The following is a 22,314-nucleotide window of genomic DNA, read 5'->3' as shown; positions in this document are numbered from 1 at the left end:
TCATTGTCTCCTACCTCGTCGACGACTTCTTCCGCTTCGAGCATTTCAGCGTCCGCGTCCTAGTTATAGTCGACCTCCGACACGGGATTCGACAGGTTTTCACTAACTTCCCGGTCAGCTCCCTCATCATCCCCGGCATGGAAAATGTCCACAGGCGCCGGTGCAGTCTGCTGGGCCTCCTGGCGCGCAGCGCGTCGACGCTTAAGCGTCTTCTTGGATTGAAAACGGGAACAAGCCATGCAACTGGCTTCATCATGATCCGGCGACAGACACTTGTTGCACACCGGGTGGACGTCGATGTGGGGATACTTGGAGTTGCACACGGGACATCTCTTGAACGGGCTCCGTTCCATGATGATCAGTCGATAGGGTCTGTGGCGTCGACTGGGCCCTCCGTGTCGAAAGCACACGGTTCTCTGGAATCCGGCTCGAAACCGAGCAGGAAGAATCAGGCACCGAACGCAAGACTATACCGACGAAGAAACTAAAGGCCTTTTGGCCTTAAGAAAGTTTATATCGATTCTGACTAGAGTGAACCAATATACATCCGAACCCAATGGCGGAAAAAAAACAATCTGAGGATGGAGTCGATGCCCATGCGCACTGTAGTCCAGGGGAGGAGCCACCTATCTCGTGATACTTCGAAGACTCTTCCAGGACAACAATGTGCGATCATCCGGACCCAAAACTAGGCGGCGATCTATGCACAGATATGAATTCAGCAGCCCACATGCCTCGAACCTTGCTCCCCACATGTCCTACGGGGTGGGATGTGCCCCTCCAATCGGGAGTTTCGCCGCGACGACCATTGGCCCACCGCGCCTCCCGCCCCCCCCTCCCCTACGCTACAACTTCCAAAACACTGAAGGCACTCACGCAAGACATCGTATGGTACTATCCTTCCCTTTTATTTTATACCTGTTTTCTTTATTTCCCCTTTTGAATCTTTTCCTTTTCCTAGTTACGCTATTTAGCGTTGGAATAGTTATTAGACATGGATCAACATTTCCTTACGCTGTGCTCATTACTGCATTATGTGTGTGTAAATCACCCGTTACCAATTTCAAAACGCTGGTACATAAATGCGAGGGGGGCATGATGTTGCATGCTTATTATAATGTGCAAATCCATGACATCCTCTGCAGATGGTGCCTTGTAGATAAGATGATATAACACATTTCTTTGTTTGTAAAATTTGCAAAGTTGGTGAGAGTGGAAAAAATCCAAATAAAGATATTCAAACAAAAAAATAGGGGGGTTCACGTATAATCCTTACAATGTCTGAGATTTCTTTGAATACGTCATTCAAAATCAATAAAATCCGTTAAAAAAAAATATGGTTACTCCCAATTTTGGTACCGCCACAATTGGCTACTGGAGTACCCTTGTAAGTCCCTAGTATATGGTACTAAGGTACCCAGGGCATAGGTACACCAGGGGTCTTCCAGGGGGCTGCAGCATGTATTCTGCTACCCATGAGAGACCAATAAAACTGCGACTACAGGCCTGCCATTGCAACCTGTGAGAGTGGGTGCTTGCACTCCTCACCACAAATATAAGTTTCTTATAGCTGAGGTCACTACACTCAAAATATACAAGTCACCTCTATGGCAGGCTCTTCGGTCCTGAGAGCAGGGTGCTTGGTTACAGGTGTGAGGCTGCCCCTGCATGAGCAGAGTGCCCCTACAAACCCCAGAGTCGATTCTCCATGCTTTGTAGGGGCGGTCAGCCATTTAATACATATAGTGGACATCAAGTAAATTACAATATGCCTAACTATATTTTGGCTAAACTGAAACTGGCCATGATTGGAATATAACATGTCGGAATCAAACATGTCGGAATCCTACCCCAACACAGATTCCAGTGTTGGGTGTAGGATTCCATACTCCAGCAGGGGAAGGCAGAACAATAGGTTTCCTGCCACAGAGAGGTGTGACCACCTCCCGGAAAGGACTTTGTGTATTGGGCTGGTGTGTTATTTGTATATAATGGCAGTGGCTATACACAGAACCAAAAACAAATTGGGCAGCACCCTGTTGTGGCAGTTACCTGCAGGTCGCATGAATACATGCGATTCAAAATCATTTTACTGAAAGATGCAGAAATAAAAACAAAACAAAAAAGATGCACCAGTAAAAAGGGGGGAAAAGCCAAATTAGACATCTCATACTCCCAGAGTAAACAATAACTGGATGGCGACTGGTGCAAGGCTAGGATCAAGTGCACAGGAGGACTCACAAGAGTGCACCTCCCTATAAATACTTGACAGCTTTTTAAAGAAGCTTGCTGGCACTAGTGGGAAGGAGGGTGAGCAAGATGACAGTAGTTGTGAGAAGGGATTTCTTTTCTTAGCTCAGAATGTATTCAGATCTAGCTGCTTACCGTTGTACAATTGGCCGGGCTGGGTGGAATCGGCGAGCTCGACGTTGTGGAGGTAGGAGTGCTACTGGATTGGTTGAAGATCTCATCCTCCATATGACTGTGCCCGGGAGGTGAAGTAGCTACTAATGCCTGTGCTGTAATAGAAAAATCAATGTAAGCCACACAAATATCAACCGTAAAGACCCCACCCAGGCAATGTTTGCTCAGTCAAAATATAAAATAAAGAAAACAAACTGACAGTAAAAGTATCATTAGACTGAAGTCGCTCTGAGTGAGAAAACAACAATATTAACCAAGAGACTAGAGTATGAAGAGAAGCAAGATTCAAGCCAGGTTTGCTAATCGTGGAAAACTCATACACAAGAGAAAAACCTCAAAACGGAAGACACCTAAAAACAGGGTAGGCAAACATTCAACACCAATCCTCCCATTACCTGAAGAGAATACTCTCTTGGGTAACAGGGGTTAAACCACACATCCAATGTAATTCAAAGTAAAAGGATTAGTGAGAAAAACCGGTCCAGTTTAAAGAGGTTTGTATGGATGCTGAACAGGGTACAGTTTAGGTGACATGTTTAGCATGTTTTTGCTAAGGCAAATAAGAGATTTATGAAGGATTTACTTGCCTTCTGTAACGCCTTATTAAGTACAGACTATGTAGCCGCAGATTTCTCACCTTAGAATAATAATCCCCAGGCTTCAGACTGGATCTGGAAATCATTTGGGAGCAGTCCCCCTGCATGCCGGTAGGTGGCATCGTGCTGGAACGCATGGAATCGATCACACCAGAAGTGACATTTGTGGTGCCTATATAGGGGCCACTACAGCATGTCGAACAAAGTCAGTTACTTTTCATGATTTGCCACACCAGACACGCGGAGCCACGAAGTACACTGACCACTGATATAGAAAACTAGGGTGATGTCCATTCCTTTGCCTATAGGATATTTACTATTACCTCCAAAGTATCTCTCTGTGGTATATTTAGGTTGCAGTAAGCAGTACATAGCCCCTTTTGTGGCCAAAGACATTTTAAGTGCTATATAGCGCATCATAAAAAGGAAACAGAATCAGCACCTCAACTTCCTGCGACACCCCCACCATGCCATCCCCCCCCCCACCCGCCCAACGTTTCCCTCCCTTCTCCCCCTATTTCGTCAGGCCACAAAAAAAGGAGAGTACAATATGGTGCAAGGTACTTCAGTGTGTTAGAGGTTGGGCTGGGTCTTGCAGCATCGCGGGAAGTCTGTGCAGTCACATTTATTTGGGACAAGTTAGCTTGCGGAATTCAGAGCATAGCAGGGCTATAAAAGGATACCACAATTCAGCAAAGGAGACCTCGTACCCTTGGCAGTGAAAAAGAGATGCGTTCCATACCTAACACATACCACAGCCTGTGCAACCACCCTGGTATGTGGGGGTTCAGTCCATACCACAGTGGGACAGTATATTTTGTAATTCCTCCCCCAGAGCTATTCCAGTCTGCATACCCTTACAAGACTCAAGGGGGAATGTGAGTTTGTTAACATACCCAGGCTAACCTAATCCGGGAAGCGTTGTATTTTGGTGTCGAAATGTTAATCGATCTCAACTAAAATCTGTTCACAGTACAGAGCAAGAGTGGGGCATTCCCATAACAGGTGGATCAGTGTGCCCTCCGCCCCACATCCCCTCCAGCATCCTGAGGAGCGACTGGGGTCGCTCCTATGTAGTCTGGGGGATGGGGGTGAGATACCAGAATGTCGCTACATTGGTAGCAGAGTCTATACTAGATATATTGTGCGCAGAGTGTCTGGACCTGTAAAAGATATCCCTCCATTCCTTTGGAGATGGTGACCGCCCCAGTTCAGTCTCTCATCTCTTATGGCCTGCAAGTTTGATCAGCTGTTACGGGGGGCCTAACATGTAATAGAGCTCTGTAATGAGTTGTTTGACTGCTTGGAGAGTAGTCACCTCTCATAAGGGATGACATTTCTCTCCGCTCCCTGGTGTGTCTGAGGCGGCATTATCCAGTGGCGTATCTACTGGTAATTATATCGTTTGGTTTCGGGCAATGCAAAGTCAGTCCGGAAATCTTCGAAAGACAGGGGGCACTCAGCATCAAAGAAATTACCTACTGATCTATGCCCCTCTCCATCCCAGTGTCTAAAAGCTACCAGATCAAGGCCCGGGTCGAAGTCTGGGTTATTGGTTAGGGGGGTTGAGCCGCAATGGGAAAGTAGTAAGTGTAGGAGAGTAGGGTCTGCAATCCTATGATCACCCAGATTTTTTGCTTTTGTGTCACTGGTTTACGACTTTCTCTGGCTGTGGGCCTGCTAATCAGACCCACAGCCTAGCTGTTCTCTCACTAAATTGACACGTGTACCTTAGGTGCATTATCCAATTGGTACTGGGCCACCTTATCAGACCCTGTAACTCAGGGCATAGGTGTACCCAGGGCCTACCAGGGGCTGAAGCATGTATTATGCCACCCCTGGATGGCCATCTAAATCTGACACAACTGGCTGCACGACAGCTGGGGCAAGGTGGTGTACTCACCCTTTGCTTTAGATATAGTATACCTATATCTAACCCTAAAAATGGACACACAGATTCCTATCAGTCACTCCTATGGCAGGCCTTGACAATCCTGAAGGCAGAGTGCTTGGAATCGTGTGAAATGGTGCTCTGGCATGAGCTGAGCCCGTTTGCAGCTTGCGGAACCAAGTCCTAATAGCTGTTCCATGATAACGCATACCATATACTCTTAAGTGCATTATAATCCTCGCGGTTAAATGCTATCTCTGGTATCGCTTTATCAAAACATGTCTAGTAAGGTGTCATACGAATTGGAATACTAACCCCTCGCCAATTCTGGCGACGGGGTTAGCATTCCACCCTTCTAGAGGGACACGACTTGTATGTAACTGTGAACCCCGGTTAAAGTTAACTCGAGCCTCAGCATCACAAAATGGATGCTGCCACCACAGACACGAGTCTGACCCCCTGCAGCTGGGAGTCCTTCCAGCGAGGGGAGCTTGGACAAAGGGTTTCCTGTCAGGGGCGGTGCTAGCACCATCCCAGACAGGGTTTTGTGTATCCTGGGTAGGCAGGGCTTTTCAGGAAGGTGACTGCAAGTGGCACCCCGGTGCTCACTACGCATCTGCCGGCTAGAACCAGTTCCAGGGGCACACCAGCCCTGGCCTGGGGAAAGTCCGGCCTGGGAGAGGGGTGTAACCACCCCCCTTCCTGGTCCCACCACTAGGGCAGGACCTAGTCGCGTACCCACCCATTTCTTTAGGATAAAGGCAGGAGCGGGGACCCTTCCAAATTAGATCATCTTTGAATCAAGAAACTACTTTCTACGAAAGGAACTCTCGACTTCTTCTCAAGATTTCTCCCTTGTGGCTAAGGAAGAGGCACTCTGCACCCGCAGGCACCATCTAAGAACTCTGCGGTTTGCTGTACGTCCTTCCTCCGGAATCCGACTGACCAGCTCGACGAGACCCGGCTTCCCTGGCACCTCTGACCTCTACCTACCTCTACAGCTAAGCTGAGAACCGTAGGTGCGACGAGACCTCGAGGGACCGGCCATCATCAGAACTGCACGACTTCTATCCAGCACGACCGCCGAGGGATCCTCTGGTGAGTGTTTTGGGGTCCGAGAAGCCCCGACCCTGAGCAGCTCCAGCACCGAAGTCCAGCCCCCCAGCATCCACGAGATCTGCGTGGGGCCCTTCTGCTTTTTGCTGCTCACCGAGTTGTCTGGCTACTAGCCCGCTGGCTTGTGGCCTTCCTGACGACGACCGACGACATCACCACTGCTAGTCTGGTTGCTCCAGACTGGCCCTTGCTCCCTTCCAAAAGAGGAGCACCCCGGACCCTCCTGGTCCACTCCAGACGCCATTTTAGGTCCACCGCGTGAGCTTGAATTTGCCAAGACTTGTTGCCCCAATACTGGGTCCAGCGACGTCGACAGCATCAACCATCGTGGGACAGCTCGCACCTCCATCCTGGTCGCCGACAACGCCTCCTGATCCGTGAGACTGCAGAGCCCAGCGTCGCCCACTCACCTGGTCGAGGTGACTACCATCCGGTGCCATTCTGGTGCCCATCTGGTCACTGGCTAGTGATTAAGAACTTGGTCCACTCTGCTTTCAGGTGTCATCCATCTTCGATCCAGGCTTGGATCACTTTGAACAATCTTCACTGGTCGCCTGCCAGCAACTCTTTCTTCAAGCTCCTGGTTCGTCAACGAGGATTCCCGACGTCTTTTCAGACCTATGCAGCCGCAGCCCCTGGGCTAGGTAACTTTGGCATTTCGGTGCCCCATCGTAGCCTCACTATCCAAGGGTCCAGATCCACTTTCGTTTTCAACCTACCTTATCAGGTTCGCCCGAGAACACTAACTTTGCTTTTACTAGCTCCCATAGACTTTGTCCCGCATCCCGCGTGAGAGTGCACACTCTGCACCCGAGTCCCCTAGGCCTCCTACTAGTAATCTGAAGGTTCAGTAACGTAGTCCTAGCGATTCCAAAGCCTATTAGTCCAGTACTTACCTGCTAGTAATTTCGCATTCCACTTCCATAGTATATGGTTTTCCGTGCCCCTCGGGCACTTGTGTAAATTGTGCAACTTAAAGTATTTTCGTAAGAGTTTTGTTGTGTGCTTAGTACCCTGTCCTCATAAAGAGTACAGGGCTGTTGTGATCTAAATAAATACACTGTTTATTTTCATAACACTTGTGTGGTGTCCTTTCACTGGGTGTTCAAGGGGTATATGTGATGGTATAACAGCTGGCTTAACACGCCCTCTAGAGTTTAGCCCGAAGACTGCTCTTGTCCATGCTACTAGGATAGCTGGTCTATCGGTTGACTTACAACCAATCACCATGAGGGTTGTTTGGACTGATACATAGTGATCACTAGAATAGTGAACACTGAATATCAGGCCAACTTCTCACAGTAAGGCCACTATGTGTGGCTGTTGTGTCCTAAGTCTTTAGGGTAGCCCGTGTGATTTGTGATCCATATAGCCTAGTGGGTCGTAAGGCTTTACAGAGGAAAGGGATATTCCACAGGGACTGGCCAGGTAGTGTTCGCTCCATGAATAGCCAGTGCTTCTTGAATTCCTTCTGAGACCGCTCCAGCAAGGGTCAAAGCAGAGTGGCCTTATAGTAGTGATCCAGGTTAGGTATCTCCAGGCCCACCTCCCCTGTGGGTCTGTAGCTCATGTCCTTGCTCATCCTTGGTTTCTTATCTGCCCATATCAAGAAAAAGGAACTCATTTTGGAGCTGTTTCAGCATGCCTGGGGGAGGAGGCGCTCTACGGGCAGTGCCTGAAAAAGGTACAGTATTTTGGGGAGCACGCTCATCTTGAGGGCTGCCACCAGACCCAGCCAGAAGAGGCCATAGGGTCACTAGTGGTGCAAGTCCTATCGGATCTGTGCCAACAGGAGAGAACAGTTTAAGGAAACTGTTTCCAGAGTGCATATCACCAGTTTAATGCTAGGTATGGGATGCTTTCTGGTCCCATGAATAGGGCACGCCTCATTAGGATGGTAATAGTAGGCAGCTGTTGGGAGAACCATAAGGCTTGTGATTTTGACACGTTGATTCAGGCCGCAAAAGTCTCTAGTTCAGTGAAGGCCAGTATCGACGTCGCGGGGGCCTTGAGCGTGGCGATTACATCATCTGCGTACAAGCGGATGGTGAGGCACTGTGGGAAAGGAGCTCTATATATACCTGACCAAGATAAGGAGGTACAATGCGTATAAAGTCCACAAAACCAAGAGATGTAACATTGGTTAAAGCCAGGTGTGAACTTACTCTCTAAAGTGGTAGCTTGATCGAGAAGTAAGGAAGTACCAGAGGACAGTGTAAAGCTTTTGTTGTACACACTCAGTCCGCAAAATGTTTCACAAACTCAAAGACTGAACTCCAGCCCAATTGTTTTTTAGAACCAACAGGTATCAAAATATACTGTTCTCAATATGAGAGGTCTCAGAGGAGTGCTTTGCAGAAAGGCAAAAAACTTTGTAAACACATTATGTACAGGGGTTGCAGTAGGCAACACAATTCTAAACACAATTTAGCATTGAGCTCAATGGGGTTTTCTATGTAAATAAAGCTAATTACTTTCGAGATTACTCTGCTACTTCCAGGACTGGATCCTAGATTCAGTCCGGGGATCTGAGCTGAAAACAGTTTAGTAAAAAACGTTTTAGTTATTGCAGTGATTTTTAAGGAATATAAAGCTATTTTAAAAGTTCACACTTAGAAACTCTTCAATGAAAATCTGGCAATGTTATCCAATGGGAGAAAATTCAAGTTGCAGGTAAAGTACGATCGTGTTACTTTTGTAATCCAGTACTGGGCTCCTACCTCCTACGTCCAGCACTGGGGTCTCAACCTAAAACAGGTAAGTAATTACGTTTCAGTAATGGGTATGATTTTTAAAGAATATTTCAAGTTTTTAAAAGTAGACAGAAGAAATTTCACAGAAAAGCACACAATGAATTCCTATGGAGAGAATTCAAGTTACTAGTAAACCCGGCTAGTATTACTTTTGCTGTTCAGTACTGCTTCAAGATGCAGTACTGGCTTCTCTCCTGATCACAGGTGAGTACTTCGGAATTCGGTTGATTTTATGGGAATATTGTAAGTTTTCAAAACTTTACACAAGATTTTTCTAGTCAAACCAGTCAATGTTATCCAATGGCAGGTAAGCGAGTTACCGGTTTCAAGGTGAGTACTCGACTGGTGAAGTTAGGGGTCCCCCAGGGTCAGGTAGTTACAGTTGGTTCACCCTTAGCGGCACAGGGGAAGCCGGGTGAAGAGGTAGTTAGGCCCAATGTTATCCAATGAGGGGCAGGGGCCTCCGGTTGGTGGCTGCTGGCTAGCAGGCCACGCGGCTGTGGGAGCTGGGCTCCTGGTCACTTGCTCAGGGCAAAGGGGGAAGTAGGATAGGACAAAGGTTGCACAGCCAGAGGCACTCTGGCGGCTGGGTGCAGGGTGCTTTTGAGCCGTCGGGCGCTCAATGTTATTCAATGGGAAAAGTAAAAAGGAAACAAAGGCTGCAGATTTGTGGACGGTGATTCTTCAGGTGCGACCACCACTTCGAGAGGTACGTTGGGATCTTGGAGAGGAGGTAGGTACCCCAAAGGCAGGCACAGGGGTTGCAGGGAGCCGGATGCAGGGGTGTCTTTTGGTGTCGGGAATCTTACCCTCGGTTAGGGGGGGTCTCAGGTCCTTGAGGCTGCAGGAGTCGTCTGGGTCGTCGAGGAGGGTCTTTGGGAACTGGACCTTGGGTCCCAGTCGCCGGGGGGGACGTCCTTGTGGTCTTGTATCACTCTGGCCCGGGGTTGTACTCGGCCGGTGCAGAGTGGGCAGGTCTTGAGCTTCCTGGCTGGCACAAGAGGGGTGGTGTTTGAAGCAGAGGCTCTGCTTATGGGAGTCCCAGTCTTTAAGAGGGTCAAGGCAGGCAGGTCGTCAGGGTGTCCCAAGGTTGCTGTCCGCAGGAGTCGCTGAGATCAAGCAGGAGCAGGTTCCAGGATCGACATGCCGGTAGGGCTGGGTCCAAGCCAGAGGGTGTTGTCCTGTTAGCAGCTGCACGGCAGGTCGTCGTCTTTTTCTTATTGGGATCTGAGGAAGGAATGTTCAGGTTGCCCTTAAATACTAAATTTAGGAGCGTTACAGGTAGGGCAAGGGCAGGGACCAATAGGTCCCTGTCCTAGGGTGGGTACACCCCCTACCTGCTCCTCTCCTGTGGGAGGGGGGCAGGAGCCTAGCTGTGATTGGGCAGGGCTCCCCATCTTCAAGAAGGCCAGTGCCCGGGGTCGTGCTTCACCTCGCCTCTCCCACCTGAGGGGTGGGGCCGGCACAGGTTCTCCCCCCCGCCCCCCCTTCCTAAGGTAGGGTTTCCTGCCAGTCTTCCCACCAGGGAGGGGGTTAGAACTGGTGGGGGCCAGTTGCTGAGTACAGCAAATGGTCTGAAGAAGCTCACAGAGCTGAAGCTTCCCCCTGCCCATGCTGGGGGATGAGACCTAGCACCTCGCCCAGGATGTGCATTGTTGCAGGCCCTGGGGCTCTCCACCCAGGGGTCCAGCAACCTGTCTGCTGTGTGGCAGCCTGGGCAGCCACTCAGTCCAGACGTGGATAGTAGGCTAGGTTTCAGGGGGCATCTCCAAGATGCCCTCTGGTACATTTTACATTAAACCTCACACTGGCCTCAGTGCAGGTTTAATGTGGTGAGCAGTTTGATAGCAAACTTCCCAGTCTTCAGTAAAGCCATCATGGTGCTGTGGAGTTCGTACTGACAACCTCCCAGCACCATATACTCTTAAATGGCAGCACTGTACTTACAGTGCCCAGGAACGGCCCTGGGTACTGTAGGGGCACAGGGCTCATGCACCTGTGCCCACACCACTGGCATAGGGCACCCAGCTAGAGGGGTGACTGAGGTATTCCAGGGCAGAGGGGATTGTGGGCAGGCACACAGAGGCGGCAGACCCGGAAGCTGAGATCGGCCCTGGACCAGGGTTCAATTCCCCGCCTCGGCGGGTCTTGGGCTCAAAAATTCCACGGACTCGATAATTCTCGCTCCGGTGCCTTCTCGACTCACGGGTTCACACTCTGCGACTCTGGGCAATAGCTTGCTTAATCTCCACAACGGCCCCTCGCGGCGGGATGCCTGGCTTTCACCTTGTGGATACCCTGCCGGGGTTATCTCACAGGGGAATACCAGGATGGGTTCCCTAAGCAAGCGCCGGGAAACCCTTTGTGGGTAGCTGTGCGCTATATAAGCTCAAATACATTTACATTTACATTTACATGTGTTATGCCGACTGTTTAGTTCTGTACTTAGACACTCAGCCTGCAACAGCAGTGTGTGGGTGTCAGGGTACAGTGCCCCTCACCATGCCCTGAGTACCTAGGGTACCATTTACTAGGGGCTGATAGGTGGCCAGAGATGCCAATTGGGTTTTGTTTCAACACATTTTTAGGGAAGGAACACAGGCACTGGGTACCTGGTTGGCAGGAGCCCAGGGCACACTCAGTCAAAGAAACATCAGCAATTCCGCAAAAAGTGGGGGCATACCCATGCAAGAAAGATGGCACTTTCTCTCAGGCGCTCTTCCCCAAGTTGGACCCCAATGATCTGTTGGTTCTCCTGCATCTTCTGTGCTAACGGCTCCATGTATAGGGCGAACAACAATGGAGAGAGCGGACAGCCCTACCTAGTACCTTTTGTTATCGGGAAGGGATCTGAAGTAAAACCATGTACCCGTACAGTGGCAAAGGGATGGCTACAGCTGCTTAACTCCCACCTACGGAAGCGGCTCCCTATCCCAAATTGCTCCAGTGTGGCATCCATGAAGGGCAACTGCACTCTGTCGACAAACAGCGCCACTTGCTCCACTGACTGGTGGTGTGCCTTGTCCAGAAGGTGGAGCCCCCTCCTAGTATTGTCGCTACGTTGTCTGGTCATCCCAAATTCAGACAGATCCGGGTCTATTAATCCTGGCATCAACAGCCCCAATCTAGCCGCTAGGATCCCTGTAAAAAGCTTGAGGTCGATGTTCAACAGGGACATGGGCCTGTAGGAAGCACAGTACCGACTGCCCTTGCAGAGTTTAGGGAAAAAGATTACCCATGCCAGAAGCATAATTGGCGGGATCTCGGAGGTGTCTCCGATTGCATTAAAGAGTCGTGTCAGGATCGGGGCTAAGATGGATGTAAGAAAGTGGCTCTGTATATACTGGACCAAAGTAAGGTACAGAGTGCACGAAGTCCACAGTCCCCGAGAGCTTTGGCAGAGGCTAAAGTTAGATATAACCTTACTCTCTAAAGTGGTTGCTTGGTCGAGCAGTAAGGCAGTATCAGAGGACAGTGTAAAGCATTTATTGTAACAACTCAGTCAGCAAATGGTCTCACACACTCAAGAACTGAACTCTAGGCCAATTGTTGGTTCTAAAATAAAGCAACTATATATTTTTATACAAACAATAGGTATCAAAATATACTTTCTCAGAATGAGTTATTTCAGTTAAATACTTTTCAAATAGGCAATAGACTTTTGAATACAATAGCTACAGTTGTTGCAATAGGCAACACAATTTCAAACACAATATAACATTAAGCTCAATGGGAATTTCTAGTTAAATGCAATTAGTTACTTTATAGATTACTTTTCTAACCACAGGACTGGATCCTAGATTCATTCCTGGTACATCTCTTGTAAAAAATTGAGTAAAAGCATTTTGGTTAGAGGTGTGATTTTTAAGGAATATTATTGTATTTTAAAAGTTGACACTTCGAAACTTTTTCACCTAGATTCACCAATGTTATCCTAAAGGAGGAAATTAACTTGGCAGGTAAGTAATGTTAGTTACTTTTTCTTACTCAGTGTTGGATCCTGGATCCAGTACTGGTGTATCTCCTGCAAACAATTGAAAGAATGCATCTTAAGTAATACAGGCAATTTTTAAGGAATATTTGTAGTTTTAGAAATTGGACACTTAGAAGTTTTTAAGGTGAAAACCAGGCAATGGTTTCCTACGGAGGAAAATTGAGTCAACAGTAAATCACGGTTATGATTTCTTTTCAGGTTCAGTGCTGGGCTGAAAGATACAGCACTGGGGTCTCTCCTGATAACAGGTGAGTAAATTGGAATTCGTTGTTCAGCTGATTTTAGAAGAATATTTTAACGTTTCAAAACTCCACACTTAAAAGCATTGAAAGCAAGTGAAACCAGTCAATGTTACCCTATGGAAGTAAAGGGAGTTATCGGCTTTTGGTTAAGTACTTGACTGGCAGAGTTAAGGTTCTGGGCATAGACTCAGGGGTCTCCCAGGTCAGGTAGGCACAATTGTTTCACCCTCAGCGGCACAGGGGCAGCCGGGGGCAGAGAGAGTAGGCCCAATGTCATCCTATGGAGGATAGGGGGCGGGGCCTTCGGTTGGTGGTTGCTAGCAGGCAGGCCACACGGTTGTGGGAGCTGAGCTCCTGGTCACTTACACAGGGCAAGTGGGGAAGTGGAGTAGGGTAGTTGCTGCACTTCCAGCGGCACTCGGGCGGCTGGGTGCAGGGTGCCTTTGGACCTTCAGGCGCCCAATGTTATTCAATGGAAGACTAGGAAATCGAACAAAGGCTGCAGGCACGGGGACGGTAATTCTTCAGGTGCGACCACCACTTTGAGAGGTAAGTTGGTATCTTGGAGGATAGGTAGACACCCAGGAGCTGGGCACAGAGGGCCATGGGGCGCCGGGGTGTCTTTGAACGTCGGGAAATCTTACCTTCAGCTGGTTGCGGTTGGAGGGGTCCTTGGTTGTGAGGCTGCAGGCGCAGTCAGGATCGTCGAGGAGGGTTGTGGAATTTTAGTTTGCGATCTGAACATCATCTGCGCCAGCTTGTCACCTATGTACTACGTGCACGGCAGCCATTTTAGGTATCATGGTCTCCCTGTCCACGATCGATCGCCAGCGCGCCCCTCTGACCCAGCAAGCATCCTCCGCGCACCCTGGCTCCCCCTCTCCCCCCCCTCATGAGCATAACCCTTCTGCATGACCCTGTCCTTGGGAGTCACGCCAGCGCCTGACCAACACCTCCTCTCCTCCCATGAATGCCCCTCTGTTGATAAACCTTCCCTCCGCACTGGATTGTCCACGCGGCATGAATACCACTCCTTTGATGACCCCTCACCCCGTGTCCAGCTGTCCACGCAGGTCCGAGGCCATCGCCTAAGCCGGGAGATATCATTTACTGCCCCTTATTGTATGAGGTCGCTCTCCTTCAAAGGACCCTCTATTGATCCAGGCCTCCCCACCCCCTGTGATATGATCAGGCGCACACATCCTAAGACTCGACAGAACACTCAGCTGCGTGATGACCACCTCCTCTTATCAGCAGGTTGAGGACCTCTATTGTGAAGGTATATGGGGGTGGGATTGACACGAGGATTACGGGGATGTCTTTTCCTTGCTTTACAAAGTTCTGATTGTAATAAAGAAAGGTCACATGCCATAAACCAGTGTATAAGAGGCCAGGCCTCCGAGAGGCTGTTAGAGCACCTCGAGACGATACCTTGTTGTCTGATCTGATGTGTTCTGCTCCGTCGGAATAAAACTTCTGTTTCCTGCCTTCTGGTCTCCGGCGCCTGCCTCATTGCTTGGTAAATTTGAATGGTACAAGGGCGGTTAGCGCCGGGCAAATCTTGAGAAAGGTCCCAGCCCTACCTTTTTCCACAATTGGCGTCCCAAAGCGTGGGGCCCATCAGCGACACGTGGATCCAGTGGGAGAGGTCCCGACGACAGAGTGAACGACTGCAACGATCGGGAAGAGCTCGTGTGCGATAGACCCTCGTCTGACAGCCGATCATCCGACCTTCACTAGTTCTGAACAGACCTCTCTCGAGTGATCTACGGTCCTGACTGGGAACCATCAGGAGTGCCACGGGCATCACGAAGGAGAGAGGACGATCGGGCGCTGGATCCAGAGGACAGGAAACCGTCCATGCGGTCCGGGTAAGGTCGTGTAAACACGACGAATTGAGAAAAGATTGTTTTGTTTGGATAATACTAGTATTACGCTTTGTTGAAACCTCTGGAGATTCGCTGTCTGCAAACGGAGAAAACAACAGGCTCTCTCTTTGCAAACAGTGAAGGATAGGTAACGCAGACTTTTGTCCCCGTTGTAACCCGTCGTGCCTATCTTCCTCCCCCACTGTTTCCCGAACTGTCGTTCGTGGATTATTGTCTGGAGATTCTTTTTCTGCAAACAGGGAAGAACAAGGTCTCTCTTTGCAGGTAGAGAAAGAGTGAGCAACGATAACTTTTCGTGCCCACTTATTCTCCCCACTGATTGTTTGATTGACCGATTGTTCGGTATTGGTTCGTTTGAGGTATTCACCGCCGGCAAACAACGGAGAATAGAAATATTCTGTCTAATCTTTGCCCGCCGTGATAAGATAGGTAGTGCAGACTTTTGTCCCCGTTGTAATCCGTCATGCCTATCTTCTCCCCACTGGTTGGTAGCCTGTTTAGCCCGGACCGCTTATTAGAGATGAACCATCCAGCTCCACTGGAGGGCACCCCTAATAAGGACATGTTCACTAAGCATGGACTAGTCGCTATAGCTTACACTAAGTTATGGCATAAATATACAAAGAAGAACCCTGAAAGTCAGTGGCCACTGATAGGTTCCTTTAATGAAAATAAAATAAAAACATTAGAAATAGCGCTCCAGAAGAATAAGACCACGCCCACTATGCTTGACAGTATCGGCATGTGGCGCAAAGAAACGGAACAACGAAAGAAAAGAGACGAAGCAAAAATAGGGAAAGAATTACGAAAGGCAGCCCACCTAGCCGCAAAGCAACTAGAAGAGGAAATAAAGGAAAGAAAGGAAGCTACACAAAACCAAGAATCAGGGTCGACAGGCCAATGTCCTGTTAGAACCCCCTCTGCGCTCTACCCTGAATTGCCCTCCAAACAACGGGCAAACGATGAGTTACTGCTAGGTCCCCCAATCATCTACATGCCCCCTCCATATGCTCCCAGCCAACAAAGCCTGCAAGCCCCGAGTGTGAGTGAAAGTGACCCTAGCGCTAGTGCACCAGCCCTCACGGCCTCTGCACCAGCCACATTAACAACTTCGTCAGACGATCCCGAGGCTAGCAAACAATCACCAGCCAGACTAAATAGGTTGAGCAAAGATGAGCGGGATGGGATCGACAAAATAGCAAAGACATTAGTAGAACGAAGGGAGAGCGAAGATTATGCAATGAGCGTATATAATTCACATGCCGACAGCCACAGACGGCATTTCATCTTGCGATTCAGCTACTACACCCTGAACGCATATGAAGATAGGTATCAAAGTAAGGGTCCTGCTAAACTAACAACGCTGTATAGGAAAATTGATGTTGGAGATGGGACTGAACGTGAGGCGACGGAGCTCTTCATGCAGATGCTTGAGGTCTTCCGCCACCTCACGGAACAAAAACCAGAAGCCAAGGTTACAGTCCCTGAGACGACCTCGGTAGAAGTAGCCAATACTATGATGCCTATCAGAGAAGCGGCCCCTTACTGGATCCCGCCACGGGGCCAGGGAACAAGCGATGATATTAATAATGAAAATGCAAAAGGGAGGGTTGTGTACAATTGGGTTTACCAACCATGGGACCGACAAGATATCCTAACCTTCAAACAAACCCTGCCCGATTTAAGAAAGAACCCGACGGCATTTTATACCGAATTAGGCACAGCCTTGGGTTCGACAATAATGACTTTAGCGGACATTGACTTGTTCTTTGGGTTATGCCTGCCAGCTGATGTGTGGAAGCAAATCCGGAAGGCTGACCACACGGATCTGTTTGGACATACCTGGGACCAACTCGGTAAACTAGATAGACAGCGAGAGCCAGGTAGGAAACCAGTAAAAGATATACTGGAACTCCCAGACAAACTAGTCCAGAAATTAAAGACACTGATTCCAGAAAGAAAGGTAGATTGGTCGATAGTCACGGCCTGTCGACAGAAACCGCAGGAAGATGTGTCAGAATACTTCTCCCGATTCGAGACAGTGTTCTCCGACTACAGTGGCCAAGACATGACCACCGCAACCGGACAACACCTGTTTGTACAAAATTACGTAAAGGGCCTAACACAAGAAGTCTCCCAAAAGCTGCAGACGAGCGAGAGTAGTTGGGGGGCCTCCAAACCCGCAGCTATCCTTCAGATGGCTCAGTATTACGAGCACCAAAAGAATGAGAATGATAGGGCGTCCGAGAAAAAGAAGAAAGATTTAAAGGAAAGGGTAATGATAGCCCAGATACAGGGTATAGCGGTAGGACGGGAACACCAAAGGGGGAACTACCAATCAACCACCCCCAGAGATCTACCTCCTAAAGATCACACCCCAGCACCCCACACTGGACGTAGAGACATTAGCAATGACCAATGCGCCTTCTGCAAAGGGTTCGGCCATTGGAAATCCCAGTGTCCGGTTCTGCTAGAGATGAATAGAAATAGGGATTCCAGGGATGTGGCAGGTGGTCCGAGGAATAGAGTACAGGGACGAGGGCACCCCAACGACACCAACAATGACAGATCAGGGAGACTGAACACATTTGACCGTCCCCGACAGAACCAATATCAGCTATCCGAAGGTGAAAATGCCCCCGATTTTGCATAGGACTGCCAGGGGCAAGGGAGGGATCCAGTCGAGCTCTGTGTTGACCAGCAAGGTCCTTATGTCACCGCTAAGGTCCTGGGTACAGAGTCTCCATTCTTGGTAGACACTGGGGCGACACGTAGTGTGTTATCAAAACGACTGATTCCAAGGGCACCCTTGTCTGGCTCACACATAACGTCGATAGGTTTCGATGGAACGCCCTCCACTAACCCCCTGTCCGTACCTATTACCTTTGACCTAGAAAACAACACCACTGACACGACATTTCTACTCTCCTCCAACTCCCCTGACGCCATTATGGGCATTGACTTACTGAAACATTTTCGAGCTACCATTAGGTGTTCCCCAGATGGAATACGAGTCATCCTGTACGACAACCCAGACATGCCCAGATCCCGTCCCCCACGACACATGTGCTCCATGACTGACGCTGACCTGTCCCTGCTTGACACCCTGCCTCCGTACCTGTGGGCCAAAAATGACTCTGATGTGGGGCGAATGATGATTGATCCTATTCACATAACTGTACGACAGGACGCTATGCTCCCGAAACTCCCGCAATATCGGATATCGCCAGAGGGTGAGAAGGCACTGGTAGCGATCATTCAGTCTCTGGTAGATGCAGGAGTGGTTGAAGAGGTGGTTAGCAACGTCTGCAACAGCCCAATCCTACCTATTGTTAAGAAGCAAGGTGAAGGAGATGAGAAAGCGTACCGCTTCATCATCGACTTGCGAGAGATTAACAAAGTGGTTGTACCCCAATATCCTGTAGTCTCCGATATCACCACCATTCTGACCCTCATCCCGTCCACTGCCACCACCTTCACTGTTATCGACCTTAAGAACGCGTTTTTCTCTATCCCCATTCATCCAGACAGCCGTTATCTCTTCGGCTTCACTTTAAAATCCCGCTCATACCGATTTTGTAGAGCTCCCCAGGGGTACACTGAAAGTCCCAGCATTTACAGCCAGGCCCTCAAAAGACAGCTGGATGCCTTCCAGCTACCAGAGGGAGTGGTGTTGATCCAATATGTCGATGATATCCTTTTGGCGGCTGACACCACCCCGCTTGCAACGACAGCCACCGTCCAACTCCTACACTTTCTTGCAGAAAATGGCCATAAAGTCTCCAAAAAGAAGTTACAGTTCTGCCAGCCACAAGTGACTTACCTAGGCCATCTTCTGTCCAAAGAAGGGAGGAAACTTACACCCGACCGAATCCAAACCATCCTAGACACCCCCATCCCAAAAACACAAAAGCAGGTCCGCTCTTTGGTTGGCCTAACCTCTTTTTGCAGACAGTGGTTGCCTAATTACAGCCTCATTGTGAAACCATTACTTGCCCTGCTGACCAAAGATGTCCCCTCCCCGCTTCCTTGGACCACTGAGTGTCAAGCCTCCTTTAAGGAATTACGGGATGCACTCTGCTCAGCACCCGTCCTCGGAACGCCGGACTACTCCAAACCCTTCTCCCTCTTCACCCACGAAAGGGAGGGATGCGCATTGTCTGTCCTAACTCAATCGATTGGTCCTAAGCAGCGCCCTTGTGCCTACTTCTCCGCCACTCTTGATCCTGTAGCCAGAGCTTTGCCCGCCTGCCTTCGAGCGGTAGCTGCCGCTGCTGTCTCTATCCGTCAGAGCGAGGGAATCGTACTTTCCAACTCCCTCACCGTGCTAGTACCCCATGCTGTCGACACCCTCCTGAACCAAACCAAGACTCAACACCTGACTAGCGCACGACTGACAGGGTACGAACTGACGCTACTTGCACCCCACATCACACTAAAGAGATGCACAACTTTGAATCCTGCCACATTGCTGCCCCTGCCTGAAAATGACCCCGACATTCCTCCCATCCACGACTGTGTGACTCTCACGGACGAACAAACTAGGAGTAGGGTTGACCTCCAAAACACTGCTTTTACTGACCCCGATGGAGAGCTATGGGTAGACTGCTCATGCATCAAACTCCCAGATGGCACCACTTCAGCTGCCTATGCAGTAACGACAGCCCGAACAGTAGTTGAAACAGCCTGCATCGCACAACGATCTGCCCAGGCAGCAGAGCTGATAGCCCTCACCCGAGCATGCATCATAGCCGCAGGGACCACCGCGAACGTATATACGGACAGCCAGTATGCCTTCGGAGTGGTCCACCATTTTGGGCTCCTGTGGAGGGAGAGGGGATTCCTGACGTCCCACGGCACCCCAATCCTCCACGGAGATCTAGTTTCCGCTCTGATTGAAGCAGTTCTCCTCCCCAAACGATTAGCGGTGATCAAATGTCAGGCACACAAAAGGGTAACAGACTTAGTCGGACAAGGGAATGCATTGGCCGACATCACTGCACGAACCACAGCTGAGAATAGGACGGCAACACGCATGTATGTGACCAGGTCACAAGCAGAGAGATGGACTGACGCAAGGGAAATGATCAGAGACATCCAGTCGGCCAGCACCCCTCACGAACTGACTAAGTGGGCAGGGGTGGGTTTGAAGGACGAAGCGGGCTGCTGGCGAACAAGAGATGCAAACAGATGGTTGCTACCCGACTCATACCTGATCCCCATACTGACAATGGCTCATTCCCCCGCACACATAGGATCCGCACCCATGATCGAACTCATTTCCAAAGTCTGGCACAACGACAAAATCCCCGACTCAGCCAGACGCCTAGTTCAGCAGTGCCTTATCTGTCTGCAACACAACCCCGGGAAAGGAACTGTGGTACCCCGGGGAGGGTTTGGGACCCCCAATCACCCCTTTGAGGTCCTTCAGATGGACTACATCCAACTAGAGAGATGCCAAAGCTTGAAGTATGTACTAGTCATTGTATGTGCCTTCAGCAAATGGGTAGAAGCTTATCCAACCCGTGACAACACTGCCATGACTACTGCCAAAGTACTACTGAAAGAATTTTTCCCTCGCTATGGCCTTTGTCGAATTTTATGGAGCGACAATGGCCCCCACTTCATAGCTGAAGTTATCCAATTAATCCTAAAGGGGTTGGGGGTGAAGCAAAGGTTTCATGCGGTCTTCCACCCCCAATCCGCCGGTCTGGTGGAGCGCCACAATGCCACATTGAAGTTGAAATTGTCAAAAATAGTGGCAACCACCGGACTTAAATGGCCAGACGCTCTCCCTTTGGCCTTGCTATCAATGCGCTCCACTCCCACTAAACACCATTTGACCCCCTATGAGGTCGTATTCGGGCGACCGATGAACCTCTGGACCGCTCCCAAACCGACCTCCATTCATGACGTCCCGGACGTCCTACTGTCTGATTATTTGTGCAAATTAACTAAGACGTTGTCTGTCATTCATCAACAGGTGCAGCAGGCCATCCTCGATGCTTCCAGGGGCCCCGGCCATGACATCCAACCGGGAGATTTCGTGTTGATACGAAATTTCCAGCGGACCAAGAGTCTGGAACCGCGGTGGACGGGCCCCTGGCAAGTGCTGATTACCACCCGAACGGCGCTTCGAGTGGAGGGGAAGAAGCACTGGCTGCACGCCCATCATTGCCGGAAGGTCTCTGCGAACCTGGCCACGACAGAAAACGTCAGCACCCAAGAAGAGCTCCTGAGCAAAGACCGACCGATATTGGACTGTTATCCCGATACTGAGGCACTCGAACTTGCAAAATTCTCTGATCCCACTGTGCCATCCAGAGAAGGGTATTTCCTACGTCGAAAGGAGGGAGTTTCGGCTAAGTAGGCCACGGACTAAGTTAAATCTCAGAACGGTGACCTAAACACCATCAAGGGTTACCGGGAGAGAAGCTAAACGAAGTCTGTGGTTCTGCCCGCTACCGAGCCCCTTGAAGGTGATGGAAGCGCCAGATAAGAAGATGATGGAAGCGCCAGATAAGAAGATGATGGAAGCAACAGGAAATACCCACTATAGAAACCCAAAGACTGACAATTTGCACAAATCAAAGACAATCGCCCTCTTTATTGTCTTCCTCTTCTGCCTCCTCCTCATGACCTCCTTCTGGATTCTGGAGGAAAGCACACCGGCTCATGAGGCATTGCTACCTACTGCACAGCCGACTCCTATGAAAGAGCATCACCTAATCTCTCTGTCGCCTCAGCTCCGAGAAAGGCGGTCCGCCTTGTGACCCTTCAAAACCGTCTTGTCCTAGACGTGGTCCTAGCCGACCGAGGAGGAGCATGCCGCATCATCGGATCCAGCTGCTGCACCTACGTGCCAGACAACTCGCCTTCAGTCTACAAAGCCATTGAACACCTCCACAGACTTTCCTCAGAGGTTCACCAAGAACAGGAAGGATGGTCGCTTGGGAGCTGGTTTTGGGGCGCTTTGAAGAACTGGGGTTGGAAGTTGTTTTCCTTTGTGCTGATACCTGTTGTGGTATTATGTGGGTGTTGCTTAGGTATCCAATGTCTGCCATCTTTGTGCGGCCTTGTTTCCAACTGTATGTGCCCAAAGACTTTGGACTTCCGAAATGAGCACATGAGTCCCCTCTATGAAGCAGAGATACGTGGCCTTATGGGGATAAACCCAAACTGACAAGTTGGCGAGACATGTTAAAAGGGAGGACTGTGGAATTTTAGTTTGCGATCTGAACATCATCTGCGCCAGCTTGTCACCTATGTACTACGTGCACGGCAGCCATTTTAGGTATCATGGTCTCCCTGTCCACGATCGATCGCCAGCGCGCCCCTCTGACCCAGCAAGCATCCTCCGCGCACCCTGGCTCCCCCTCTCCCCCCCCCTCATGAGCATAACCCTTCTG

General features: G+C 49.7%; 1 protein-coding gene across 3 annotated transcripts in view; it reads right to left on the bottom strand.

Annotated features, from left to right (window-relative positions):
- CNOT3 (CCR4-NOT transcription complex subunit 3) overlaps positions 1-22,314 on the bottom strand; it is a 992,943-nt gene that overhangs the window by 515,692 nt on the left and 454,937 nt on the right. For all 3 annotated transcript variants that reach the window (XM_086930326.1, XM_086930324.1, XM_086930325.1), the window contains one exon: positions 2,386-2,519. In XM_086930326.1, the coding sequence (XP_086786452.1) occupies positions 2,386-2,519 (134 nt within the window). The remainder of the gene's footprint in view (positions 1-2,385; positions 2,520-22,314) is intronic.

This window comes from Lissotriton vulgaris, chromosome 7, assembly GCF_964263255.1.
Source record: "Lissotriton vulgaris chromosome 7, aLisVul1.2, whole genome shotgun sequence".
NCBI lineage: Eukaryota > Metazoa > Chordata > Amphibia > Caudata > Salamandridae > Lissotriton > Lissotriton vulgaris.
This window is presented reverse-complemented; position numbering and strand designations above follow the sequence as displayed.